General features: G+C 49.3%; 1 protein-coding gene across 2 annotated transcripts; it reads left to right on the forward strand.

The window, feature by feature from the left end:
- The first annotated feature begins 1196 nt into the window (after positions 1-1196).
- LOC308131997 (paxillin-like) lies at positions 1197-19817 on the forward strand. 2 transcript variants are annotated; one of them, XM_080498931.1, is made up of 14 exons: positions 1197-1328; positions 13287-13495; positions 13572-13657; positions 13756-13895; positions 14390-14573; positions 14962-15076; positions 15172-16419; positions 17228-17494; positions 17637-18032; positions 18177-18329; positions 18406-18579; positions 18657-18738; positions 18821-18969; positions 19513-19817. In XM_080498931.1, exons 1-14 carry the CDS (start codon positions 1316-1318, stop codon positions 19777-19779), a joined length of 3483 nt encoding a protein of 1160 aa, XP_080355057.1. In that variant the 5' UTR covers positions 1197-1315; the 3' UTR covers positions 19780-19817. The 2 variants fall into 2 exon arrangements, with proteins under 2 accessions (XP_080355057.1, XP_080355058.1); XM_080498932.1 differs by lacking the exon at positions 17637-18032.
- Positions 19818-21801: the final 1984 nt, after the last annotated feature.

Below are 21801 nucleotides of genomic sequence, written 5' to 3' on the forward strand. Positions count from 1 at the left end.
TCATTAAAGTTTGTTTAAATGTATTACCAATAAATTACATCTAAATTGGAGATGTGTCGCCTGTTTATGTTGTGATTGGCTTTCTGAATAATCTGCTTCTGTGTAATGCTTCTTTTTGTTTAAAAAATCTTAGTGATTTTACACACAGCTTCAACATGTCTGGTCTTTGTATTTGTATACTAAGTATCTGCAGTACTGAGCAAATATCAGATGATTGTCTTTTCCCTTGTACTGTATTTTAGTTATTTTGTGTTTACAATCCCCTCCCCACCCTTTGGGAGAATGATTCCATTCATAATCACATTACAGGGTATTTTATAAGTTATGATTTAAATTTATTAAATACCATACATCTTCACCTTTCTACTATTCTTTTTCTTCTGATGTGACATTAAACCTTCCAAAGATCTCAAAGAAAATGTCCACATGACATCCTCAGCAAGACACTACACGCAGGAATTTGTGTGTCACTCCTTAATATGTGGGATAATTGTAAGTATGCGTAAGGAAACACTGCAGTCTGCTGCACAAATGAATTAACAGGCTCCGATAAAGAAGTAAAAGACAACTTAGTCATCATCAGACTGAACAAAAAATAACCAAAGTGTATCACAATGACTGCAAAGGCTCATGATTTGAACAAAAAGATAAAAACACAAAGCTACAGAGATACAATTAAACCACAAAGAATCACAAATATTGCTGGCTAAAGGATGCAAATAACCACACTTGGCTCAAATCTATACAAATTAACCACAAGGAGAAAAAAAAACAGAACCCACAGGTTTAACAAAATATACTGCATGATTTCCGTTTTTAAAGATCTTATGATGGACCATCAAGAAGAGAAATACGCATGTCTATTAAAGTAAAAGTGCTAAACTAACTGGTGTGAAAACATTACTAAAGCCCATAAAAGATGCTCAGTGAAAACAAAATACACAAAACTTAACCTAAATATACCAAGCGACAGCTACAAATACACACATTTGTTTAAAAATGACTAAAATGAGACAAAACACACAAAACAAGAGAATGAACATCAGATGATCATTGTGGCTGCCCAGTCGCCTTTATTGTAATGTGTAGTTCCCGCCTCTGGCCGCCAGGTGTCACTGATCACTGAGCTGCAGCCCCCTGGTGCGCGCTCTCGTAAAGTACACATGCACACATTGGCGCGCGTTCACGAGAGCAAACCCGAACCAACTTCCAGTGCAGCGGTGGTGAAGTTTGAAGAGGAGAAGTCAGACTTCGTAAACACGCAGAAAGTCTCCGAAAACCCAAAAGCGACGCAGTCCGCAACCGGCCCGCTGCTATGGACGACCTCGGTGAGTATTGGTGGTCGGTTTGGGGAGAGTTTAGTGTTTTTCTGCCCTTCATTGAGGAGCGGGTCGCGGGGTGGAGGAGGAGGAGGAGGAGGAGGAGGAGGAGGAGGACTGGGTTCACGTTACGACGAGATTTATCGTTTAAAGCCTGGTTCTGCTTCACCGTGAAGTTCGTCAACGTTCTCCGGAAGGACGAACTCGTTCATATCGGACGGGTGTTGCAGCAGAACGGGCTCGAATCGGACGCTTTCAGTGTCACTACTTTGAGCATCGTTGTAGCTGCTCGGGTCTCTGCTAGCTGCTCCACCGCCTCGAGCTGCGCTTTAACTCCACCGATAACATGTCAGGGTAATAAGAATAATAATAATAAGTATAATAATAATAATAAGTATAATCACGACGAACGTCCAGCTGCAACCCAGCAGTGACTGGTGAGCCGCAGGGAGGAGAGATTTGTTTGACATTGTGACACCGAGCTGCAGCGTTGCCTCCTGCTCTGCTGCCCCCGGGCTCCTCATTCCTGCTTTGAAGTGGAGGAGCCGACAGCAGGCCTCCTCCTCCTCCTCCTCCTCCTCCAGACTCCTGCTGGACTCAGACCTGCCTGCTGGACTCCTCCTCCTTCTACAAACTCCTGCTGGACTCAGACTCCTCCTCCTCCAGACTCCTGCTGGACTCCTGCTGGCCTCAGACTCAGACTCCTGCTCCTCCAGACTCCTGCTGGACTCCTGCTGGACTCAGACTCCTCCTCCTCCAGACTCCTGCTGGACTCCTGCTGGCCTCAGACTCAGACTCCTGCTGGACTCCTGCTGGCCTCAGACTCAGACTCCTGCTCCTCCAGACTCCTGCTGGACTCAAACTACTCTTACAGACCCCTGCTGGACTCGGACTCCTCCTCTTACAGACTCCTGCTGGACTCCTGCTGGCCTCAGACTCAGACTCCTGCTGGACTCAGACTCCTCCTCCTCCAGACTCCTGCTGGACTCCTGCTGGCCTCAGACTCAGACTCCTGCTCCTCCAGACTCCTGCTGGACTCAAACTACTCTTACAGACCCCTGCTGGACTCGGACTCCTCCTCTTACAGACTCCTGCTGGACTCCTGCTGGCCTCAGACTCAGACTCCTGCTGGACTCAGACTCCTCCTCCTCCAGACTCCTGCTGGCCTCAGACTCAGACTCCTGCTCCTCCAGACTCCTGCTGGACTCAAACTACTCTTACAGACCCCTGCTGGACTCGGACTCCTCCTCTTACAGACTCCTGCTGGACTCCTGCTGGACTCAGACTCAGACTCCTGCTCCTCCAGACTCCTGCTGGACTCAAACTACTCTTACAGACCCCTGCTGGACTCGGACTCCTCCTCTTACAGACTCCTGCTGGACTCAGACTCAGACCCCTGCTGGACTCGGACTCCTCCTCTTACAGACTCCTGCTGGACTCCTGCTGGACTCCTGCTGGACTCAGACTCAGACTCCTGCTCCTCCAGACTCCTGTTGGAGAACACGTTCTCTTTTCAGCAACACTTTGAGAAATTCCCAATCGGCTGTGTTTTAAAACCCAATTCCTTTATATCATGTTTTAACCCATCAGATGATGTGATTTTAAACACAATCCCAACCTTTTCTGGATCTGAGGAAGTGGAACGACAAAACTAGGAGATGTTGAAATGGTCCAAACAGGAACATGTGGACTTGGCTTTTATTAGACGTGTGTATTTTGTGTGAGTCTCCCTCCCTGGCAGGCCGAGTGGTACTGGAACCCTCGTCCCACAATAAACCTATTCCTATCAAATCTAGTATTGGATGTGAAAAGGGACACGTCTCCAGTCCTTCACAGGACCATCGTAGAGAGAAAGTCTTCCACACATTCACACCTGTGGTCGATTTAGAGTCTCTATGTCACCTGACATGAGAGGAAACCTGCACAAATGGAGGGAACATGCAAACTGCACACAGAAAGACCCCCTCAGTTAATGAACTCCATGCATTCCATCATTTTCCCCCTTCAAATGCTTTCATTTATTTTTTTCCTCAATATTTGGCTAATGATCACGACTCCTATTGTTTTTGAAATGCAGTTAATTGAGTGTCCTTGTTGGCACAACGAACGGGGGAGAGGTTGTACATATCTGGGGTAAATGAGACAGAAAAGAAACACCGTTCATACCAGACTTGATCGTTTTCCTGTGGAAAAGAAGAATATTGTGTGGTAGGACTTTGTAGTGAGCTTGCTGGTGACAGTGGAGGAGCGATCACCACAGACGCCTTCTGGTAAATACAAATGCTTTTAATCCCTGCAGACTTGGTGACAAGTGTGACTTTAGTTTTCATCTCAATGGTGCCGGCGGCGTTTGGAGTTTGACGTAGTTTCACTAAGCACCACAAAGGATCAGTCTGCCACTGGAAACACTCAACATGTTGTTGAAGTTGTTTCAAGTATAAGTGCAGCAGCTTTATTGGGCTTTGCTTTAGGGAATATTGCTGTTTGTTTAAGTTTGTAATTTACAGTTTATTGCTGCTTACAGCTTTAAATTGCAAAAGCATTTCTTAGACAAGTGTGTGGAGCAGGAAGTGGGTATATTGCGAGCTGTAAATTTGACTTGAGGGAATAATGGATTTGTATTATTCTATTATATTTATTGATAGTTATGGCTTATAATTGGCCAATGGCGGAGAAGAAGTGGGATAAGTGTATAATTTGTTTGGTTTCGGTTTTCTTCCTGCTTTAGTTTGTCGATTCATATTAAATCAAATGTTTTATTTTGTATTTTAGTTCATAAAAAGTACACCTCATGTCCCTGAAACCCTAAAGGAAAACCTCAGCTCGTCGTTTTTTTTAATTTAATTTTTTTATTATTATATGAGAAATCACTTGGTAAAAATAGAATTCCCAATTCAAAAAGACACCTCAATCATTCATTGACTCATCCTTTTACCTCCAGCGTAAGCCTTTTATCCGCTCTAAATGCAATACAGTGTGACGACAGACAATAACATACAGCTCACTCTGTGTCCCCAGCCTTTATTGACTTCGTCTATTTTTTGTATGTCACTAATCATTGTCCCTTGACCTTTGACCCCGGGCTTCTAATTCTGTTGTTATAGCGTTCAGCAGCTGGCCGCTCGGCTATATTTACTCGTCCTAAATCAAAACAAATCGCTGGTTTTGCGTGTCAGGTTATCGGTCTGAGGGTGTAAAGGATATGTGAGTTGTTGAAGCGGAGACTTGGTGGACTGGGCGACTGCAGTAGGTGCTGCTGCTGCCGTGGGACTCTGAAAGGAGGGATTGTTGTTGGAGGGGGAGTCCTCGGCCTCCTGGGGCAGCCTGAGCAGCAGCGAGGGAGGAATGTCTCACATCACTGTGTGGCAGGGTCCAAGGCCAAATACTCTGTGGGTCATGACTCGCCTCCTGCCACCTCTCCCAGCCCTGCTCCTCCTGCCACCTCCTCCTCCTGCCACCTCTCCCAGCCCTGCTCCTCCTGCCACCTCCTCCTCCTGCCACCTCTCCCAGCCCTGCTCCTCCTGCCACCTCCTCCTCCTGCCACCTCTCCCAGCCCTGCTCCTCCTGCCACCTCTCCCAGGCCTGCACCTCCTGCCACCTCCTCCTCCTGCCACCTCTCCCAGCCCTGCTCCTCCTGCCACCTCTCCCAGTCCTGCTCCTCCTGCCACCTCCTCCTCCTGCCACCTCTCCCAGCCCTGCTCCTCCTGCCACCTCTCCCAGTCCTCCTCCTCCTGCCACCTCTCCCAGCCCTGCTCCTCCTGCCACCTCTCCCAGTCCTCCTCCTCCTGCCACCTCTCCCAGCCCTGCTCCTCCTCCTCCTGCCACCTCTCCCAGTCCTGCTCCTCCTCCTCCTGCCACCTATCCCAGCCCTCCTCCTCCTCCTCCTGCCACCTCTCCCAGCCCCCCTCCTCCTCCTCCTGCCACCTCTCCCAGCCCTGCGCCTCCTGCCACCTCTCCCTGCTCCTCCTCCTGCCACCTCTCCCAGCGCTGCTCCTCCTGCCACCTCCTCCTCATACCACCTCCTCCTGCCACCTCCTCCTCCTGCCACCTCTCCCAGTCCTCCTCCTCCTGCCACCTCTCCCAGCCCTGCTCCTCCTCCTCCTGCCACCTCTCCCAGCCCTGCTCCTCCTCCTCCTGCCACCTCTCCCAGTCCTCCTCCTCCTCCTGCCACCTCTCCCAGCCCTGCTCCTCCTCCTGCCACCAGAGGGAGGGCTGCCGTTTACAGACCAGGACCCTCCAGTGATTGCAGACACTGGTGATAGTTAAAATCTTGTCTGGGTCCTGGTTGCAGCATAATCACAGAGCTGTTAAGATAAATGGCTTTTAGCCGCCCGGCTGCAGCAAACCAACCACTTTCAAACATTTGCTACGTCGGCCCCCTCCCATGTTCCCCCTCGGTGTGCAAAAACACGCCATAGTAAATATTTGTAAATACTTCAGGAATGTGGTCTGCCGTACTTCCAGTAAGCCCTCCGTTAACAAGCCCCTGTAGGTCCTGGTACCGAGTTACTGGCAGGCCTCTGTGGAGCCGAGGAGAAACCTGGCGACCCGCCCTTCTTCACTTTGTCTGTGCTCACTGACCAGTCGACACAACTGACCGCTCCACAGAGGCAAGGCCCTCCACACAGTGTGGCTGTGCTGCCAGTCCAGTCCACCGAGTCCCACTTGTCCAGAACCAGGCAGCAGCCGGTATCGGCTCCACCCTCACCACTGATGTGGCTGAGGGGACCGGTATTCCACCTGAAGCCACCACGTGTGGCTCAACGGGTCTGTTTAGGAAGTTTCATCCCACCGGGAATCCCTCAGGCTCCTATGAGATTCGGATGTACTGACCTCACCCTCTCCACTGCGGACACACTCCTCTGTGTTTGCACTGGACACACTGTGTTTACACTGGCATTACTCTACACTTCCCTAGCTGACAGGAGAATCGTCCTGAAGAATGATCTCTTAGCTTGTTATTAAGCGTTTTTAATTCTTAAGTTACAAGCTGTGTGAATTCACAGGTTGCTGACCAGACAAAGAGAAGAACTGCCTCATGCTTCATATTACATCTTTTAAACTATTAAACTATTGGAGACCAGTAGGTAACTTGAGTACATTTGAAATGACACTCTCTCTCTGAGACTTTTTGACTGTTGGCTACTGTCTCAGCCTTTGACACAACATGGACTTTGATAATTTTTGCAGATGTCTTTAAAAAAAGAAATTCATTTTCTATTGTGGTCACCAGTATAGTAGGTTGACTCCATGTGGGGTTGGCATGTTCTTCTTGTGCTCACAATTTGAGTATGACAGCTTCTTTTAACAACCTAAATGTTTATTTTTTTCCCCCCAATTAATTGGTGACTCCACATTGCTTGTTGGGCCATCATGGATAAAGTTAGTAAACAGTTAATCCTGGGCTCAACGCCTTGGAAAAACAAGGCTTTCTGTGATAAATCACCTCCACATTCTTTCTCGTATAGCCCCACTCACTATCTGCTGTGTGAAAGAAATGTCTCCACATCGGATCCAGCTGTTGGTATAGTAAATGTGCACTTTATTGGAGAAGCACAGTTAAACCTTGGATTGAGAAGCACAAACAGCACCTGGAGTCCATCATTGTTACTGTCCAACGCATGCACAGAACTATTTACTCCGACCTTTGTGCTCCAGCAGCGTTTCAGGACGGTTACGTTTTCCCTGTGAACATGGAGGCGGAGCGTCTTTTTGAAAGTACTGTGGAGCCATTTTCAGAAAGTTGTTGTGTAAACAACTTTTGCCAAAACACAAGGAAAGTTTTCAGATTTCACTTAAGTATTGTTGTGTAAACATGGTCTCTGTCAACAAGGTGACTAGTGAGACTTGCTCACTTTACGCCGCGGCAACTGGACCTGCTTGAATCTCTTGATCTGTCAGCTGAGCACATAAACATCACCCCGGGAATGGGTTAAAGAACAAGGGAAAAATCCCAGCATGCAGTTGCCTACCTATAAACACTGACAGTTCCTCTGATCATCTGAGAAAAAGCACAGGAGGCAGCAGGTGCTGTTTATTGTTCAAACCTGGGCCGGCTTTAAAGCAGCGGGAGCCACTCGGCCTGGTTCTGCAGACCGACTGAGGCCTGCGAGGCTAAAACGGCAACACCCTCTGAAGCATGCCTTTCGCAAACACTTAGCAGCCTCATAAGATTGACTGCATTAGTATCAGTTGCTCGGCGTCCAGCGGCAGGCCTCGCTCTCGGGGACGGCGGTGCGACTTGGCCGAGACGAAGGTGGCGTGGTCCTAAATGTTTACAGCGGTTGCACGGCATACCAAAAAATCTTAGAAAGTCTTGAGCGGTTTCTATGACCCAGTGTGGAGTTAGTGTTACCCAACTAGCTATCATCGCCCCATGAGAGCCGTGGGGTTAGTGCATACCGCCACTAAACCAGTGAGCCGGCCGTCTTGGCCAGAAGGAAGCTCCCGACTGTAAATCAGCCTCGTTCCCGACTTCCACACCCATCCTGTTCGGGGTCTGGGGAAGAGTGAGCCGCATGGCTGACCTCATCGCTTAGGCAACGCGGCCGGCCCCACATCCTCAGGAAACGGAGGAGAAAAACAATGAGCAGCCTCGGTGCTGGAGGCCACCGGCTCCGCTCAAGCGCTGGTGGCCAGGGACGGTTTCAGTGCGCGACCCTGCTGCTGGAACAGCGTTCCCCTCTGTTCGACGCTCTTGCGCCACACTGTTGTTCCACTGAGCACCATTCCTCTTCCTCTCCGCCGCGCCGTTGCCAAGGCCTCGTAACGCCGCCCGGCTAACCGCCCTGTTTGTTTTCCTAACAGGCCGGGTAACGTAGTATGAATCTGAGATTTTACGGCGTTACCCAAGCCTGAGGACACCTCGGGGCACGTCCACAGACTGTCAGTGCGTCTCCACGCAGGGTAACTTAATGCCTGCAGGGCAGGTATTTTCACTCCGGTTCACTAAATACAAATACAGCTGTCACAATGATTGAGTTGCACATTCGGCTCATCACGTTTTGTTGTGTGCGCTGGCGATCTGTACCTTCACGCTCACAAAATGTTCATTAATTCATTACAGATATTCAGATACTGTAACTGTACACGTAATTAATTAAACTGTTTGATTTAGATATTGATTTTTATAATAATGGAGCAGATGAAGAAAATAGTGAGATATAAGATGGTGGACTGGGACAGTTCTGCCTTTGTTTGTCTTTGTTCATTGCAAAAATAATAGATTGAACCCATTCTTTATCAGCATTAAAATTGATTGCATATTTATGCACTTTCCTCTATTACTGCTTCATTATAGTATTGTACTTTACTATAGTTCAGTAACCTTAGATTTGGTGAACTGTTCAGGGCTGTAAGGGTTTAATATGGGTGAAAAAAAAACATGGTAGATTTAGTTGTGCTATAATTTTACCCATCGAGATCAAATTGTTCCGTTTGTGGGCCTGAACTGAAAAGCGTGTGACACCTCTGTTCTGTATGATGGTTCTCCCTCGGCAGTACAACTGGACGTCCTCAGTCTCTGATTAAAGTGCAAGAGAGACAAAACGGTCTTTCTCCGTGGGCCATTACTGCACAAGCGTCTCCTCACTGACATACGGTGTTCATACATGCCCGGCTGTGACTGTGTCCTCAGTGACTGGGTGTTACATCAGTCTTTAAACTTTCCCTTGTCATCTGATTTACTGGTCTATGGGGAAGTACTTTTATTTTGGTCCAGCAATGGCTGAAGGGGAGTGTCATCTTTTTGGTTATGGGGCTGCTGGGCCGGGTATTTTTAGGTAGTAATCACCCCTGAGATGCTTCTGTCTTACTGATAGTGTGCTGCTCCATTCATCCTTTGTATGTTTGGGTTCATGTGTGTGGAAGCAGCCGTTCACCAACACGTTTGACATTTATCTGAATATCTTTCTCTCGGTTTATAACTCGATCTGTCTGATGGTGGCTCAGTTTTGGCTCTTTTGCCGTTTCCGCACAGCCGCCCCTTTCTGTTTCACTGGCATCTCACCCGCCACCCCCTCTCGGTGGCCTCTGCCTGTCTTGTTTGATATAAATATCGTGCTGGGTTGGCCTGATGGGGTAGGGTTTCGGTGTGGCGCTGCGGCCAGTTCTGCTCCTTTGCTCCGCGGCTATAAACAGGTGAGCCGTTGGACTCTGGTGGCCCGTCACTGTTGCCCACACGTCAATAGAAAAAGATTAGACAGCCCCCCGGTTTCCTCTGCCCGGCACGGTACTCGTCCACCCTCTGTGAGAAATGGACAGTAAAAACATTGACGTCTCCCTTATCCTGGAATTCAAAGCATGCTGTAGTTAGTGGAATGGCTCCTGCAATTGTCAACACATTATTTTCATTTTCTGAATTGACAGATGGTGTTTTGTTCTCAAAGCACATTCTTCACAGGCACACTACATCATATCCTGTGGTATTGTAGGAATGTACAGCTCGGGTAGATTTTTCATCGCGGAGCATCGTTTTTTTTTTTCAAACCCACGGTTGGGACACGTTGGTTCGTATATGCGGTTTCACTGAATTGGCCAAAGCGAGCCACCTTTCCCGTGTCGCTGGCGTTCTGCAGAGTGGACAGAGGAATGTGTGGAATTCCCCACGTACCTTCGTTCCCATCTGATAAACACTGCAGGGCCTTTGGTGGGTGGATCGGACTGCGCAGACAAGACAGTACACGCACCCACTGCCACAAGAATGTGTACACTATCCACATGACTTCAGCTGTGTGTTGAAAATAATGAGGATTAGATGGCGTCACCTCACGGAGCCACTGCCTCTGTGACTTGGTAGGTGTTCTGATTGAGAACTCGGTGATTCATCTTGAATTATTCGTCTCGGTCCTACCCTTTTCAGACCACGGTTTTCTTCCTCCAAACGTTACACAATGGCCTATTGAGTCCCAGTGCTGTTGGAGTAGAATTGGACCTTGTCCATTGTGGTTCCTGCCCCCTGTCTGGAATGGAAAAGATTAGCCCATTTCTTGGCTTACAGTGCATGTTTTCATTCTTAATGCTCCTAACTCTTTGTGCACCAAAGTTGTGTTATTGTGGTTTGTTGTCCATCCTCATGCCAGACCCAATGCTGCCCTCCACAGGGAAATGTGGGAGGCAGAAAAACAAAACAAAAGAAGTAGCGTCTTCATTCTTTTATGATTCATTCAGTAGAAAAGTGCTGAAATATTAACAGAATCCTCTGAATTCTTTCAGGTCATAAGCCTCTGTGTATTTTTGTGTACATTTTTATTTATCGCCCACTTTTTTTCATGTTAAAACTGAAGGTGAGCTTCGCTTCATGTTTCTCTCTGAGATGTTGAGAGGGTGCTGTTTGAGAAGAAGCCACGATAAAGAGAAATGTGTGGAGAGTTAAACTGTTCAGTGTTTGATCAAAGCCCTTTTCTTCTGCTGAATTAATGTCGTGTCGGCAAATTAGAATCAAATAACCTTGAGGGCAAAACTCCAATGTGTAAAAGCAAGAGTAATTCTTTAAAAAGAGTGAATTATAGATCCCAACAGCTTTTAACCAAACCATCAGCAAGTCTGCCATTGACCCAATATTAGAAGTTGGTGTGAGAGGAAGCCTGTCGCTTTATTGATGAGTTTTTATTGAAACTTTCCCCAGGAGCTTTAGAACAAACTGGCTGTTTTCCTCTCCATGAATTGAGCCCGACCATAATTCACCGGCCCTCAATGGTTAATTCTGGCGCTTGTTCCACTGTAACGGCGGCCCCCTGCTGAGGTCTATTGTGGCGCTCATGAGCCGGAGCCCAACTGGCAGATGTGTTGCATCAGCAGGCAGGGACAGAGTCCAAAACTTGGCCGTCCACCAGTATTCTGGAGCCCCTTTCTGGTCCGACAGCTGTTCTCTCCCTCAATGCTAACAAGAACTTTCTAGGAATACATTACCATAATTAGTAAGTCTTGAGGGTTTCTTCTTTTTATCGCCTTTGAAAGGCGGTACAGTTCTGAACCAGAGAGGCTTTTAATTGTGCCTCTTTTTACACGACTCACCTTTGTCCTAAAGTCAGTGGTGGTATACTTTTTTTTTTGTTCCTATGCGGAGGCTTTGTTTTATGAGTGACAAAGTCAACTTCAGTAGGACCTTGTTTAGCATGTCAGCACCAGGTGCAGATTATTTTGAGCTGGTCGTGATATTTCAGCACATTTGCACAGACGTGGGTTCCTCGGTGAGCTTACCGCTTTAAATAGGTTTGTGCTCCCATGTGGTTTATGTCAAACTTCATGGCTTGAAACATTTGGCTTCTGGACAAATCCCCATTTGGATTGAGGACCGCGCTGAAGGGTCCAGACTGAATTCAGTGAAAGTGGAGGTGTAAAGACGTCAGAGAGACGGCCACTTCTTTAACCCTTGACTCTAATAATAGTTGGCATGAGTAGAATACTTGCACTGAATCACACAAGTTATTCTTTCTTTTATTCTAATGAACGTGACGGGGTGACATCTGCACAGTTGTAGCCCTGCTGGCTAGATTGACCTCAATATGTAGGTACGATGGTGTCTCGGGATTAATGAGGTGGATTTTTTAATGGATTGTTATTAAGAAGAAAGGACTTGGTTTTGGCCCTGAAACCACTCCCACAGTCCACCGGCAGCACGTTATCATCACTGCTTGTTGCTCACACTGTCTTTGGCTTTGCTGCCGTCTGCTTCACACACACACACACACACACATTTCATTTCTCTGTGGAGGATATTAGATACGTCCAGGGGACAATGTGAGTATAGATGCTGGATTTTCTACGTTTGTAATGGTGGGTCTGGGTTACTAGAACTGCCAGCAATAGCGTCACAGGTTTGTTGGTACACATCTGTTTTATTAACACCACTTGTGTGGTATAGTTCATATTTTTACATCTCCAGGATCTTCATCCTATTTATTTTTTTTGTACGAGTTAATTTAGAAATTCTTACCAAACTGTATCATTAATATTTGTTTGAATGAATGTTGGATTATTTGTTGACTTGTTTGACAACAGCTTGAGCCTTTTCTTTTTCGAAGGATGATGGGATACATTTATAGAATAAGTCTCACAAAAGACGGGAAAGTACAGTTTTTACCAATCTAAACAGTTTGTTTTACTCCAGTGGCGGAAGTCTGCTGAAATACATTTTCCTCTTTAGATATTTGAAAAGTTTCCCACCCTCCTTTTCTGAATGTATTAATATAAATGTGTGTTAATTGTTGGAAGCTGACTCTTCACCAGGCCAGAGTCTCTGTGGTGTTCCAGTACACAGCCGGTGATATTCTATTCTAGACGGACTGACGAAGGATGGATTGTGTGACGTCAGAGTTTATTTGGTTCCTGCGTTCCTCAGCGGGGTAACGCTGGACCCCTTCACCCCTGGACAGGATTCAGAAACACTTTTCTGTCTGTCCGCCTCTTTCTGTTATCGGTCTCGCTCCCGTTAAGTTGACACACACATTCTCAGAAAACCGCGGCTAAGCATAGACTGGGACCGCCTGAAGAGACTGCAGGTGTGTATTTTTAGTGTGGACAGATGGAAAAAGTGCGCTATGTTTGGGATTTCAGAGGGATATTTAATGGTTGTAGGTGTGAATTGATACGCCCTGCTATCCTGGTCACATGGCCTTTATTTTATATGATGTGCACTGAGGAGAAGGCTTCTTCTGTAGACGCGTTGGAATGAGAGTGTCGGACCCTCGGCCATTGTCTGTTAGCAGCCAGGAGTCACGTCGGAGCACCGAACAACCCCATGAAAGAATCCGCTGGTCTGCAGCCCGGCCGTATTTGTAGGTTGAAACACCGTACAAAAGCAGTTTAGGAATCTGGCTGTGATATTTTTGTCAGGCTGCACAGAGACAAGGGAGACGACTGGATCTTTTAAAGAGTTAAAAAGAAAAAAAAAAGTCAATGTCGATCTTTTTTTTGTGTGTGTGTGTCACATTTAAGAATTTCTCATTATAAATGCACACATTTCAGACGCGCTGCTGGCGGACCTGGAATCCACCACGTCCCACATCTCTAAGCGGCCGGTGTTCCTGCCCGATGAAACCCCGTACTCCATCCCCACTGGGGGCCACTCTTACCAGGATGTGTCGGTCCCTCCTCCGGTCCCTCCTCCGCCCTCAGCTGAAGCTCTGAACGGGTCGCTGGCAGACCAGCGGGACTCCCACCACTCCTCGCAGCAGGTAGCTCCTCTTTCGTCATTCACGTCTGTCCAGTGATCATGTTGAAATGGAGGTTGATCCAGATGTTGCTGTACAGTCACTCGGTTCAGCCCAGAAGAGCTCATGGTCGAGGGACAGTAGCAGCTCTCCTCTGTCTCACATTGAAGAGGACCACGTTTACAGGTATCCTTTGCATACTTGAACTCGTTTGTCTATAAAATTGACATCATCATCATCAAGATGCTATCTGGATTTCCCCCCCTCCTCCGTCCCTTCCTCAGTTTTCCAAACAAACAGAAGAGCTCCGACTCGTCGACAGCGGCCATGACCTCAGCGCTGGGCAGCAACCTCTCGGAGCTCGACAGGCTTCTGCTGGAGCTCAACGCAGTGCAGCAGAGCTCCCCGTCGTTCCCCACCACAGGTAGGGCCTCGGCCCGGCATGACACGTACACATGCGTACACATTGCATCGTAAATGATGCCGCTGGTAAAAGTGCAAAAAGAAACCGTTCCACCGCCACAGTCTTGTTTGCACGTGCGACTCCAACGGACTCTGATGGAGCCGTCGTCTGGTTTTACTACAACTGCCGGCGACCCTCCTGCCCTCGAGGCTGGTGTTGATCTGTCTTGTTCAGTTGTTACTGGCTGGAAAACCTGCTGACTCGCCTGTAATGATGCGGCTCGGTCGGCCTGCCCTACACACAGTGGAGTTTTTATTTCATTTTCCAGATACAGGTCGTTGGTGCGCGTTTACAAAGATTGGGCACGTTGTGTTGAAGTGGCACTGAATCATTTCCGCCATTCTATTTGTATTGTTTAACACTACAGTTATCTCTGTGGCCAGTATAGTACATAGTAGAGGTAAGGCCTCCTGCTGTTCACGGCAGAATCCTCCTTGATGGTTTTCCGTCCCCAGAGGAGGCAGCTCCACCCCTACCGTCCTGCAGCATCACCCACTATGAGAACGGCAGTGGCCCCGACATCCTGGTCAGCCCCCCACCGCATGAGAAACCCAAGAGGAACGGCACCAAGCCGGAGGAGGCACGGCCCACCGTGGAGAGTCTGCTGGATGAGCTGGAGGGCTCAGTGCCGTCGCCCAGGTAAAACTCTCCACTCGCATGTGAGCGTTGTGGGCAGAGTGAGCAGCTTGTGGCGTCGTTTGAGGGGTTCGCTGTGGAAACTGATTTCGGCTGTCTAAACATTTTTTTTTCTAAATTTCTCCCCAGCTTGATTCTCCAGTTTTAAATATTGATTCAGTAAAATATTTAATGTGTTTAACATTATATATTAATTTTTATTTAATATTTAATTTAATGTGCAATCATTGAGCACCTGCACCAACGTCTTGCTGCTCAGTTGTAAATGTACCGTTGACTCATGGTGGAACTCGGAGCTTTCCCACCGACTCACAGCAACTGATTGGGCCAAGACTGATTCAATGTTTGCACGTAAACATTAATACTTTTTTTTTTTTATTAAATTTTCCAGCCCCTCCTCTCACCACAGTGATTTGGACTCCTCCTCTCAACAACAAGCCCGGATGTCTGCTTCCTGCGCCACCAGAGAGCTTGATGAGCTGATGGCCTCTCTGTCTGACTTCAAGGTACACCGCGGCAGGAGACTCCACTCTGCCAACCAAACACCAACTTCTCTGCCCTCTTCCTTTTTTTACCTCAATTCTGCTTCTCTGTCCTCCAGCCCAGCTCTCTGGGCTCCCTGCTGGAGCCAGCAGGAGCGTCTTCCAGCTCTCACCATCCTGCAATCTCTCCCTCCGTTAGCCCAGCGGCTTCTCCTTCCCTCGCTCTTTCCCACCCGCCTGCCTGTGCCTCCCCTCTCTTCTCTTTACCTGCTGGTCTTGAGCTGCACATAGACGAGGATGGAGGGGACGACGGCGTGTCGAGGGCCTATCTGAGTCGCTTGCCTCCCCTCAGTCCCGCGTCGTCCCTCTCCGCCGCCAGCGACCTGGACCTGGACTCGCTCATGGACGCGTCTGCCGCCATGCTGTCCAACCAGACCAAGTCTCTGCTCGTCCTCTCCCAGTCGGCGTCCTCCAACTCCGCCCTGATGAGAAATAGCCCGACGTCCTCCAACACCACCGCCACCACCCCCTCGCTGACCTCAGTCAACACCGTCCTGGACAACAAGTTCTCCAAGTCCCCCAGTCCGTCTGTGGAAAGAGTCTCACCCTCAGCCGCCGTCGCTAAATTCCCCTGTGCTCCCGACTCTTTAGGCTCCAGTTGTTTCAACGGCTCCGCTCCACCTAACTTTAGCCCTTCTCTCTCCACCCCCTCCCCTCTCACCTCCATATCACCGCCTTCGGGTCACGCCTCCTCTAAAACGTCCTCACCCTCTCCACTCTGTCCGCCGGTCGTCCCGCCCCCGCCGGCCTTTGCCACCGGCAGCCGGTGGCCGTCGGACGCGGCGCCCGCAGCGCAGAGCGGCGGTCCCCTCGCCGTCCAGCGGCCCCCTGCGGTGGAGCCCTCCCTGGACGAGGCGCTGGACAAGTTGCTGGCGATGAGCTTTGCACAGAATCACGGCGCCAGCGTGGAGGAGCTGAAGATGGAGGCGCGGTGTCTCGGCCGCGGGACGCCGGAGGTGCAGGAGGAGCTCGTCCTGCCCATGGACAGGGGCAGCGTCCAGCCCGACACCTTCACCAGCACCACCAACACCATCACCGACGACTCGGTGGACGGAGGCACAGACGGGAACGGCGACCTGGACTGGGCCGACGAGGAGCTGTCCGTGTCCCTCCACGACGGGCTGGACGGCACCATGACGCCGTACACCGAGAGGCCCTACACCGACGGCAGCATGACCCCGCTGACCGAGGCCAGCTGGATGGACGAGTCCATGACCCCGTCCTCATGCCCCGGGACCCCCGAGGTTGCCCTGGACCTGCCCCTCCTCCAGACTCCCAACGTAGACCGAGTCTCTGCATCCGGACATGTAATCCTCCCGACCACACCGGCTGCCTTTGTTTTGATCCCACTTCATTTATTTGTTTGACTTTTTAAGGCTGATGCTTCTATCCTCCTGAGCCTCTGCCTTGAAGGCTGCACTCTACTGCCACATAGAGTTAAGACCTCTCCAGATTAAATGGTTCAACACACAAAACAACGTGTGTTTGTCTTGGTAGACTGAGTGGGTCAGTCCACTGAGGCCCATGTCGAAGTTTCACGTTATTGTGCTTCAAATGGGCCGAACAAAGGAAGTGATGAGCAGTGGAATCACTGTCTGCACTACAAGTGCTGGATACTCTTGGCTTCCTTCTATATTTTGCAGGTGCGTTGGTGAACTAGCAGGTAGAAATAACACCACATTTATGCGAGTGCAGTGTCAACACGGTGCAGGTCTTCTGTCCAGAATGACAAATGGACTGCAAACAAAGTGGATTTCATGTTTTCAGATGCTCTGAAAGAGGAAATATTGGAGCTAAATAGATAAAACAAAACAGAAATGAACTCCAGTCAGGCAGAGGCTGGAGGAGGAGAAACAAGCTAATCCAGGTTGCTTTTTTTGTTTTTGTTGCTTTTGATCTACTTGCAACTAACTGTTGAACACAGACGTTTTCCAACCTGAATGCGTTGAAGTGAGCTCCCGTCGACGCATGCAAGACGTCCCCGGTGTGACTCCACTGACCTCCCCTGCATCCCGGCATGTTTTGTGCGAGTCGCCTGCTCCCCGGTTGACCCCCCCCCCCCCCCCCCCCCACCAAGCTGGATATGAGAGGAGGTGCTCACTATGTTTCCCATAGATCAAGTCAGTGATTAGACGCACAAAGGAGACCCCTAACGTTCACCCCATGTACCGAGACGCTCACCTGCGTCGGAAGATGGGCCCCATGATCGTGAACAAGAGCAGCTCTCAGGACCGGCTCATAGAGGAGCTGCAGGGCAAACTGGGCATCGGCCGCTCGGAGCGCCGCCGCAAACCGTCTGACGAGTGGCTGACGGAGGGCGTCGTCGTCACGTCCAAACCTCAGCGCTTCCGAGCCGACGGGCCCGCCGGCGAAGTCGACAAGGTTGGCGGCCGTGTGCTCCGTAGTCTTGACCACATTTTCTGTTTCCACTCGACACACCTCTCTCCTCTCCTCTTTTTCTTTTTCTTTTTCCTGCCCATTTTCCTCCGTTTCCTCGCTTTCTCTGTTCTTCTCTCCCCTTCAGATCCTAGTTCACCTCGAGTCGCCTCTCCCCGTGAGGAAGGTGCTCCCGCCCCCGTCGCCCCCCATCCCCCGCCGCCCGCCTGTTCTCGAGGAGCCCAAGCGGTCGATCCCGGTCCAGCACCCCCCCGTCCCCACGCCACCGCCACTCCCTCCCCCGCCTTCCCCTCCTCCACAGCCCTTCCGCCTCCAGGAGGCCGCTCCCCCCGCACACCGGCAGTTAGCTAGAAGCTCGGCGCCGCCCGCCCCGCCCCAGGACCCCCACATCCCGCTGCCACAACCCCCGCCGCCGCCTCTTAGAAGCCCCGCCCACCGTCCGCCAGCGGAGCCCGTTTGTCCCAAAGTCCTGGTGTCGGTAGGCTGTCAGACCGAGTACGACCCAGTCTTCCCTCCGATGCAGGCACGAGTCCCCCACCCCCCACCCCCCACCTCCCTCCTCCCTCACGCTCTCACACCGCCTCACCTCACACTGAATAGTCACACGCACGTCGCTTTGGTCGCACGAGAGACTAAAGAAGGGTTTTTGGGGTTGGAACCGTTTCAGATCATGGCGCAGGGGAAAGGCGGCGGGAACCCGACGCAGGTCAACAAGCTGGACAACATGCTGGGCAGCCTGCAGTCCGACCTCAACAAGCTGGGCGTGCAGACGGTGGCGAAAGGCGTGTGCGGCGCCTGCTGCAAGCCGATCGTAGGACAGGTGAGCTCCTCAGACACTGCAGCCCCGGCGCGTGCGACCGCTTAAGACGTTTCTGACGCTTGCCGTGGCCCGCCAGGTGGTGACGGCGATGGGGCGCACCTGGCACCCCGAGCACTTTGTGTGTACACACTGTCAGGACGAGATCGGCTCCAGGAACTTCTTCGAGCGTGACGGGCAGCCGTACTGCGAGAAGGACTACCACCACCTCTTCTCGCCACGCTGCTACTACTGCAACGGGCCCATACTGGACGTGAGTCGCTGTCGGCTTGGAGCTTCTGCTGCGGGTCCAGCTGCTCTTCTAACGCTCGCTCTCGTGTGCTTTCTCAGAAAGTTGTGACGGCGCTGGATCGGACATGGCACCCCGAACACTTCTTCTGCGCCCAGTGTGGATCGTTTTTTGGCCCCGAAGGTAAAGTGGCGCTTCAGTAGGACGCTCGCCTTCTCCTCTGGTGGTGGTTTGTCCAACACTCCGCCCTCTCTCTCCGTCGTAGGTTTCCATGAAAAAGACGGGAAGGCCTACTGCAGGAAGGATTACTTTGACATGTTTGCGCCCAAATGTGGCGGCTGTGCCAGAGCCATCCTGGAAAACTACATCTCAGCACTGAACTCTCTGTGGCACCCCGAGTGTTTTGTCTGCAGGGTTTGTATCACGTCTTTTCTACTCCACCACGTTCTGTTTTAGTCTTTTAACACCGTGGAAATAAATGTGTACGACAAGTTGAATTGACTGAAAACCTACAAATCAGAGGATAAAATGTCAAAATTCTACAAAGGAATGTAAATGTTGATGAATCGTCGGCTCTTTACTGATAAAACTGAGAGATTTTAAGAGCAGATGGATAGATGACTATTGGGGCCAGCACCTTTCTAACTGGCGATCAAACCAGAGTCACGCCAGGAAAAACGTTTCCGACCTTCTTCAAAAAAAACCAATACTCTTAAAAATGTTTATGAAACTTCTCAGTTCAATGCCACATATTTCAGTCTTTTCAATAGAAATGTCTAAAATCTGTATTGTTTCAGAACAAATCTTTTTTTTTTTCATGATTATGGTTTTGTTAATATATTTTAGTGTGCTCAAGTGCCAAAAATGCACATTATAAATAACTCCATCGACCATTTTTATTTAAATGGATGCATTGAATTGAATTGGCATTAAAAATACCGGGCTCTTCCTCTGCAGGAGTGTTTCACCCCGTTCGTGAACGGAAGCTTCTTCGAGCACGACGGCCAGCCCTACTGTGAAGTGCACTACCACGAGCGGCGCGGCTCGCTGTGCTCCGGCTGCCAGAAGCCCATCACGGGCCGCTGCATCACCGCCATGGCCAAGAAGTTCCACCCGGAGCACTTCGTGTGCGCCTTCTGCCTGAAGCAGCTCAACAAGGGCACCTTCAAAGAACAGAACGACAAACCCTACTGCCACGGCTGCTTCATCAAGCTGTTCAGCTAGGCGCCGCCACGCCGCGCTCCGTCCCCGTCGGAGCGGAGAGGAGGAGGAGGAGGAGGAGGAGGTGGAGGAGGAGGAGGAGGTGCAGGTGCAGCACAGGTGGAGTGAGGACGCCATGGCTTGGTATGGGAGGACGTTGGAAGTGTGTGTGTGGGTTTAGGTATGTGATGAGGATGTGAGCCGCTCGCCACCAAACCACAGCTTTTTAAAACCAATGTGGTCAAAACAAGTGTTTTTGTCTGGATCGACACCCATTCTGTCTGAATTTGTACATTAGGAGTCCCTTTTTAAAGGTTCTGCAAAGGTTGTTGTTTTTTCTCTCCAAAACAAAAGGATGCTGCTGGAAAACCAACTGGAGGAAACGTTACTCCCAGTCTCCTCTCAGGGTTCTCAGTGGCTCCAAGCAGTCCACCGTTCATGTAACCCTCCAATCATTCACTTTTTTTTTTTTTAAGTCATTTTCAGGCAGCAAATTCTTACTAAAATTCATAAATAATGTATGTTTGAAGATGCTCACTGGTTGAGTTTGTCCTTTTTGAAACCATAAAAAAACCCAACTAATCTCACCAAGTAACGCGGAACAGGTGACCTGTTGTTTTTAGCTTTTCACTAAAGTGTTTTTACAACCGAGGGCAAGTTGAGTTTTGATTCTTTATCTGTAGCATGAAGGTGGATTAAGTCTGACTGGAAAAGGAACGTTGGCGTGGTGTGAGGTGGTGTTGATTTTCACTGTGGCCACCGTTACCAAGCAGATAGAATCAGTTCTGCCGTCAGATCAGCTTCCCGACCGGCTTTAAACCAAAAGCAAAGCGCGTCTGCGTGGATATTTAACAGCAGGAACCAAGTGCGGCACGCTGCCGAAGCGCCGCCCGTCGTTTTAACGTTGCTCTTGTGCTGCAGAATCATTCCTCGTCTTTTCCACTGAAGAGAAGAGAGAACGGTCTGAACGTGGTCTCACTCAGTGAAGTGGAGTCACTCAGAGACTTGTGTGGGTTTTAATTGTGTATCTAGTACACAGCCATGACTGTTCCTGGTCAAATCCACAGATTTGCTTCTTGTAAATATCCAATGCAGCTACGTTGGAAGCGACACGCTGACGTGTTGATTAACCACTCGTCTGGAGGAGGGAGGAGGGAGGAGGGAGGAGGGCGGCTGCTGCCAAGGCACAGAAGAGACTCTTTACTGTCGTTACTGTATCGAGAAGCTGGTGAATGTTTGTTGTTGTTGTGAAAGACGTGCATTGCTCAAACAGTACACAAAACCTGCCTGTGATTTTTCTAGCGACTATGCAGCTGTGGACTAATGACTTTGTAATACGGCACCAGCGTGTGTTCAACAGGCTGCCTTCACCTTCCTATGAGTCTCGTGTCTAATAACACTGGAGAAGTCGGCAGGAAACTGACGTCAGGTCAGCCGGCGGGTCTGTTTTCAGGTTATTAGCCTTTGAGTCTACTGAAAAATAACAATACGAGCCTGGTGGTCTGCGAGGTGAGCAGCAGATATATTCAGCCTTTCGTCTTTTCAGGGAATTCTAGAGCCTTAAATCTTCACTCACTCTATTTAAGATGTCATTTAACAGTTGTTTCCTCAAATCAGTTTATTAGTTATTTAACCAAAGCCATACCTTCTCTGATTTGTTCTTGTCTGTTCACCTTTTTTTTTGTTTGTTTGTTTGTTTTCATTTTCATTCTGAATGTCAATTATATGAATTGTGAAATTCCTCTATTCTAGTCTGATTACAAATAAATTCTGTTTTGGTATCACTATGTTCTCAAACGGCTTTATGTTTGCATCACTTTAAACTGGCGCTGCCAGGAAACGTTTAAAATGGAAATCTAGATGTACTTGTGATATCATTTGAGGTTTAAAGTGTTTATTTCTTTTAACCGACACTTCTTTCTTTTTGTCAACAATTTATAGAGGTCAAAATAAATCTCCAGAAAGCCACTAAATATGAGATAACCACAGACTCAGCACAACTAACTGTTGGATCCCAAAAAGAGAAGACATGAAAATGGCTGTAAA

This window comes from Blennius ocellaris (assembly GCF_963422515.1).
Source record: "Blennius ocellaris genome assembly, chromosome: 7".
Taxonomy (NCBI): Eukaryota; Metazoa; Chordata; class Actinopteri; order Blenniiformes; family Blenniidae; genus Blennius; species Blennius ocellaris.

Coding starts and splice junctions, on each gene's coding strand:
- LOC308131997 (XM_080498931.1), top strand. Junction 13,896..14,389: donor CCCGTCGTTCCCCACCACAG/GTAGGGCCTCGG, acceptor TTCCGTCCCCAG/AGGAGGCAGCTCCACCCCTA. Junction 18,580..18,656: donor GCAACGGGCCCATACTGGAC/GTGAGTCGCTGT, acceptor GTGCTTTCTCAG/AAAGTTGTGACGGCGCTGGA.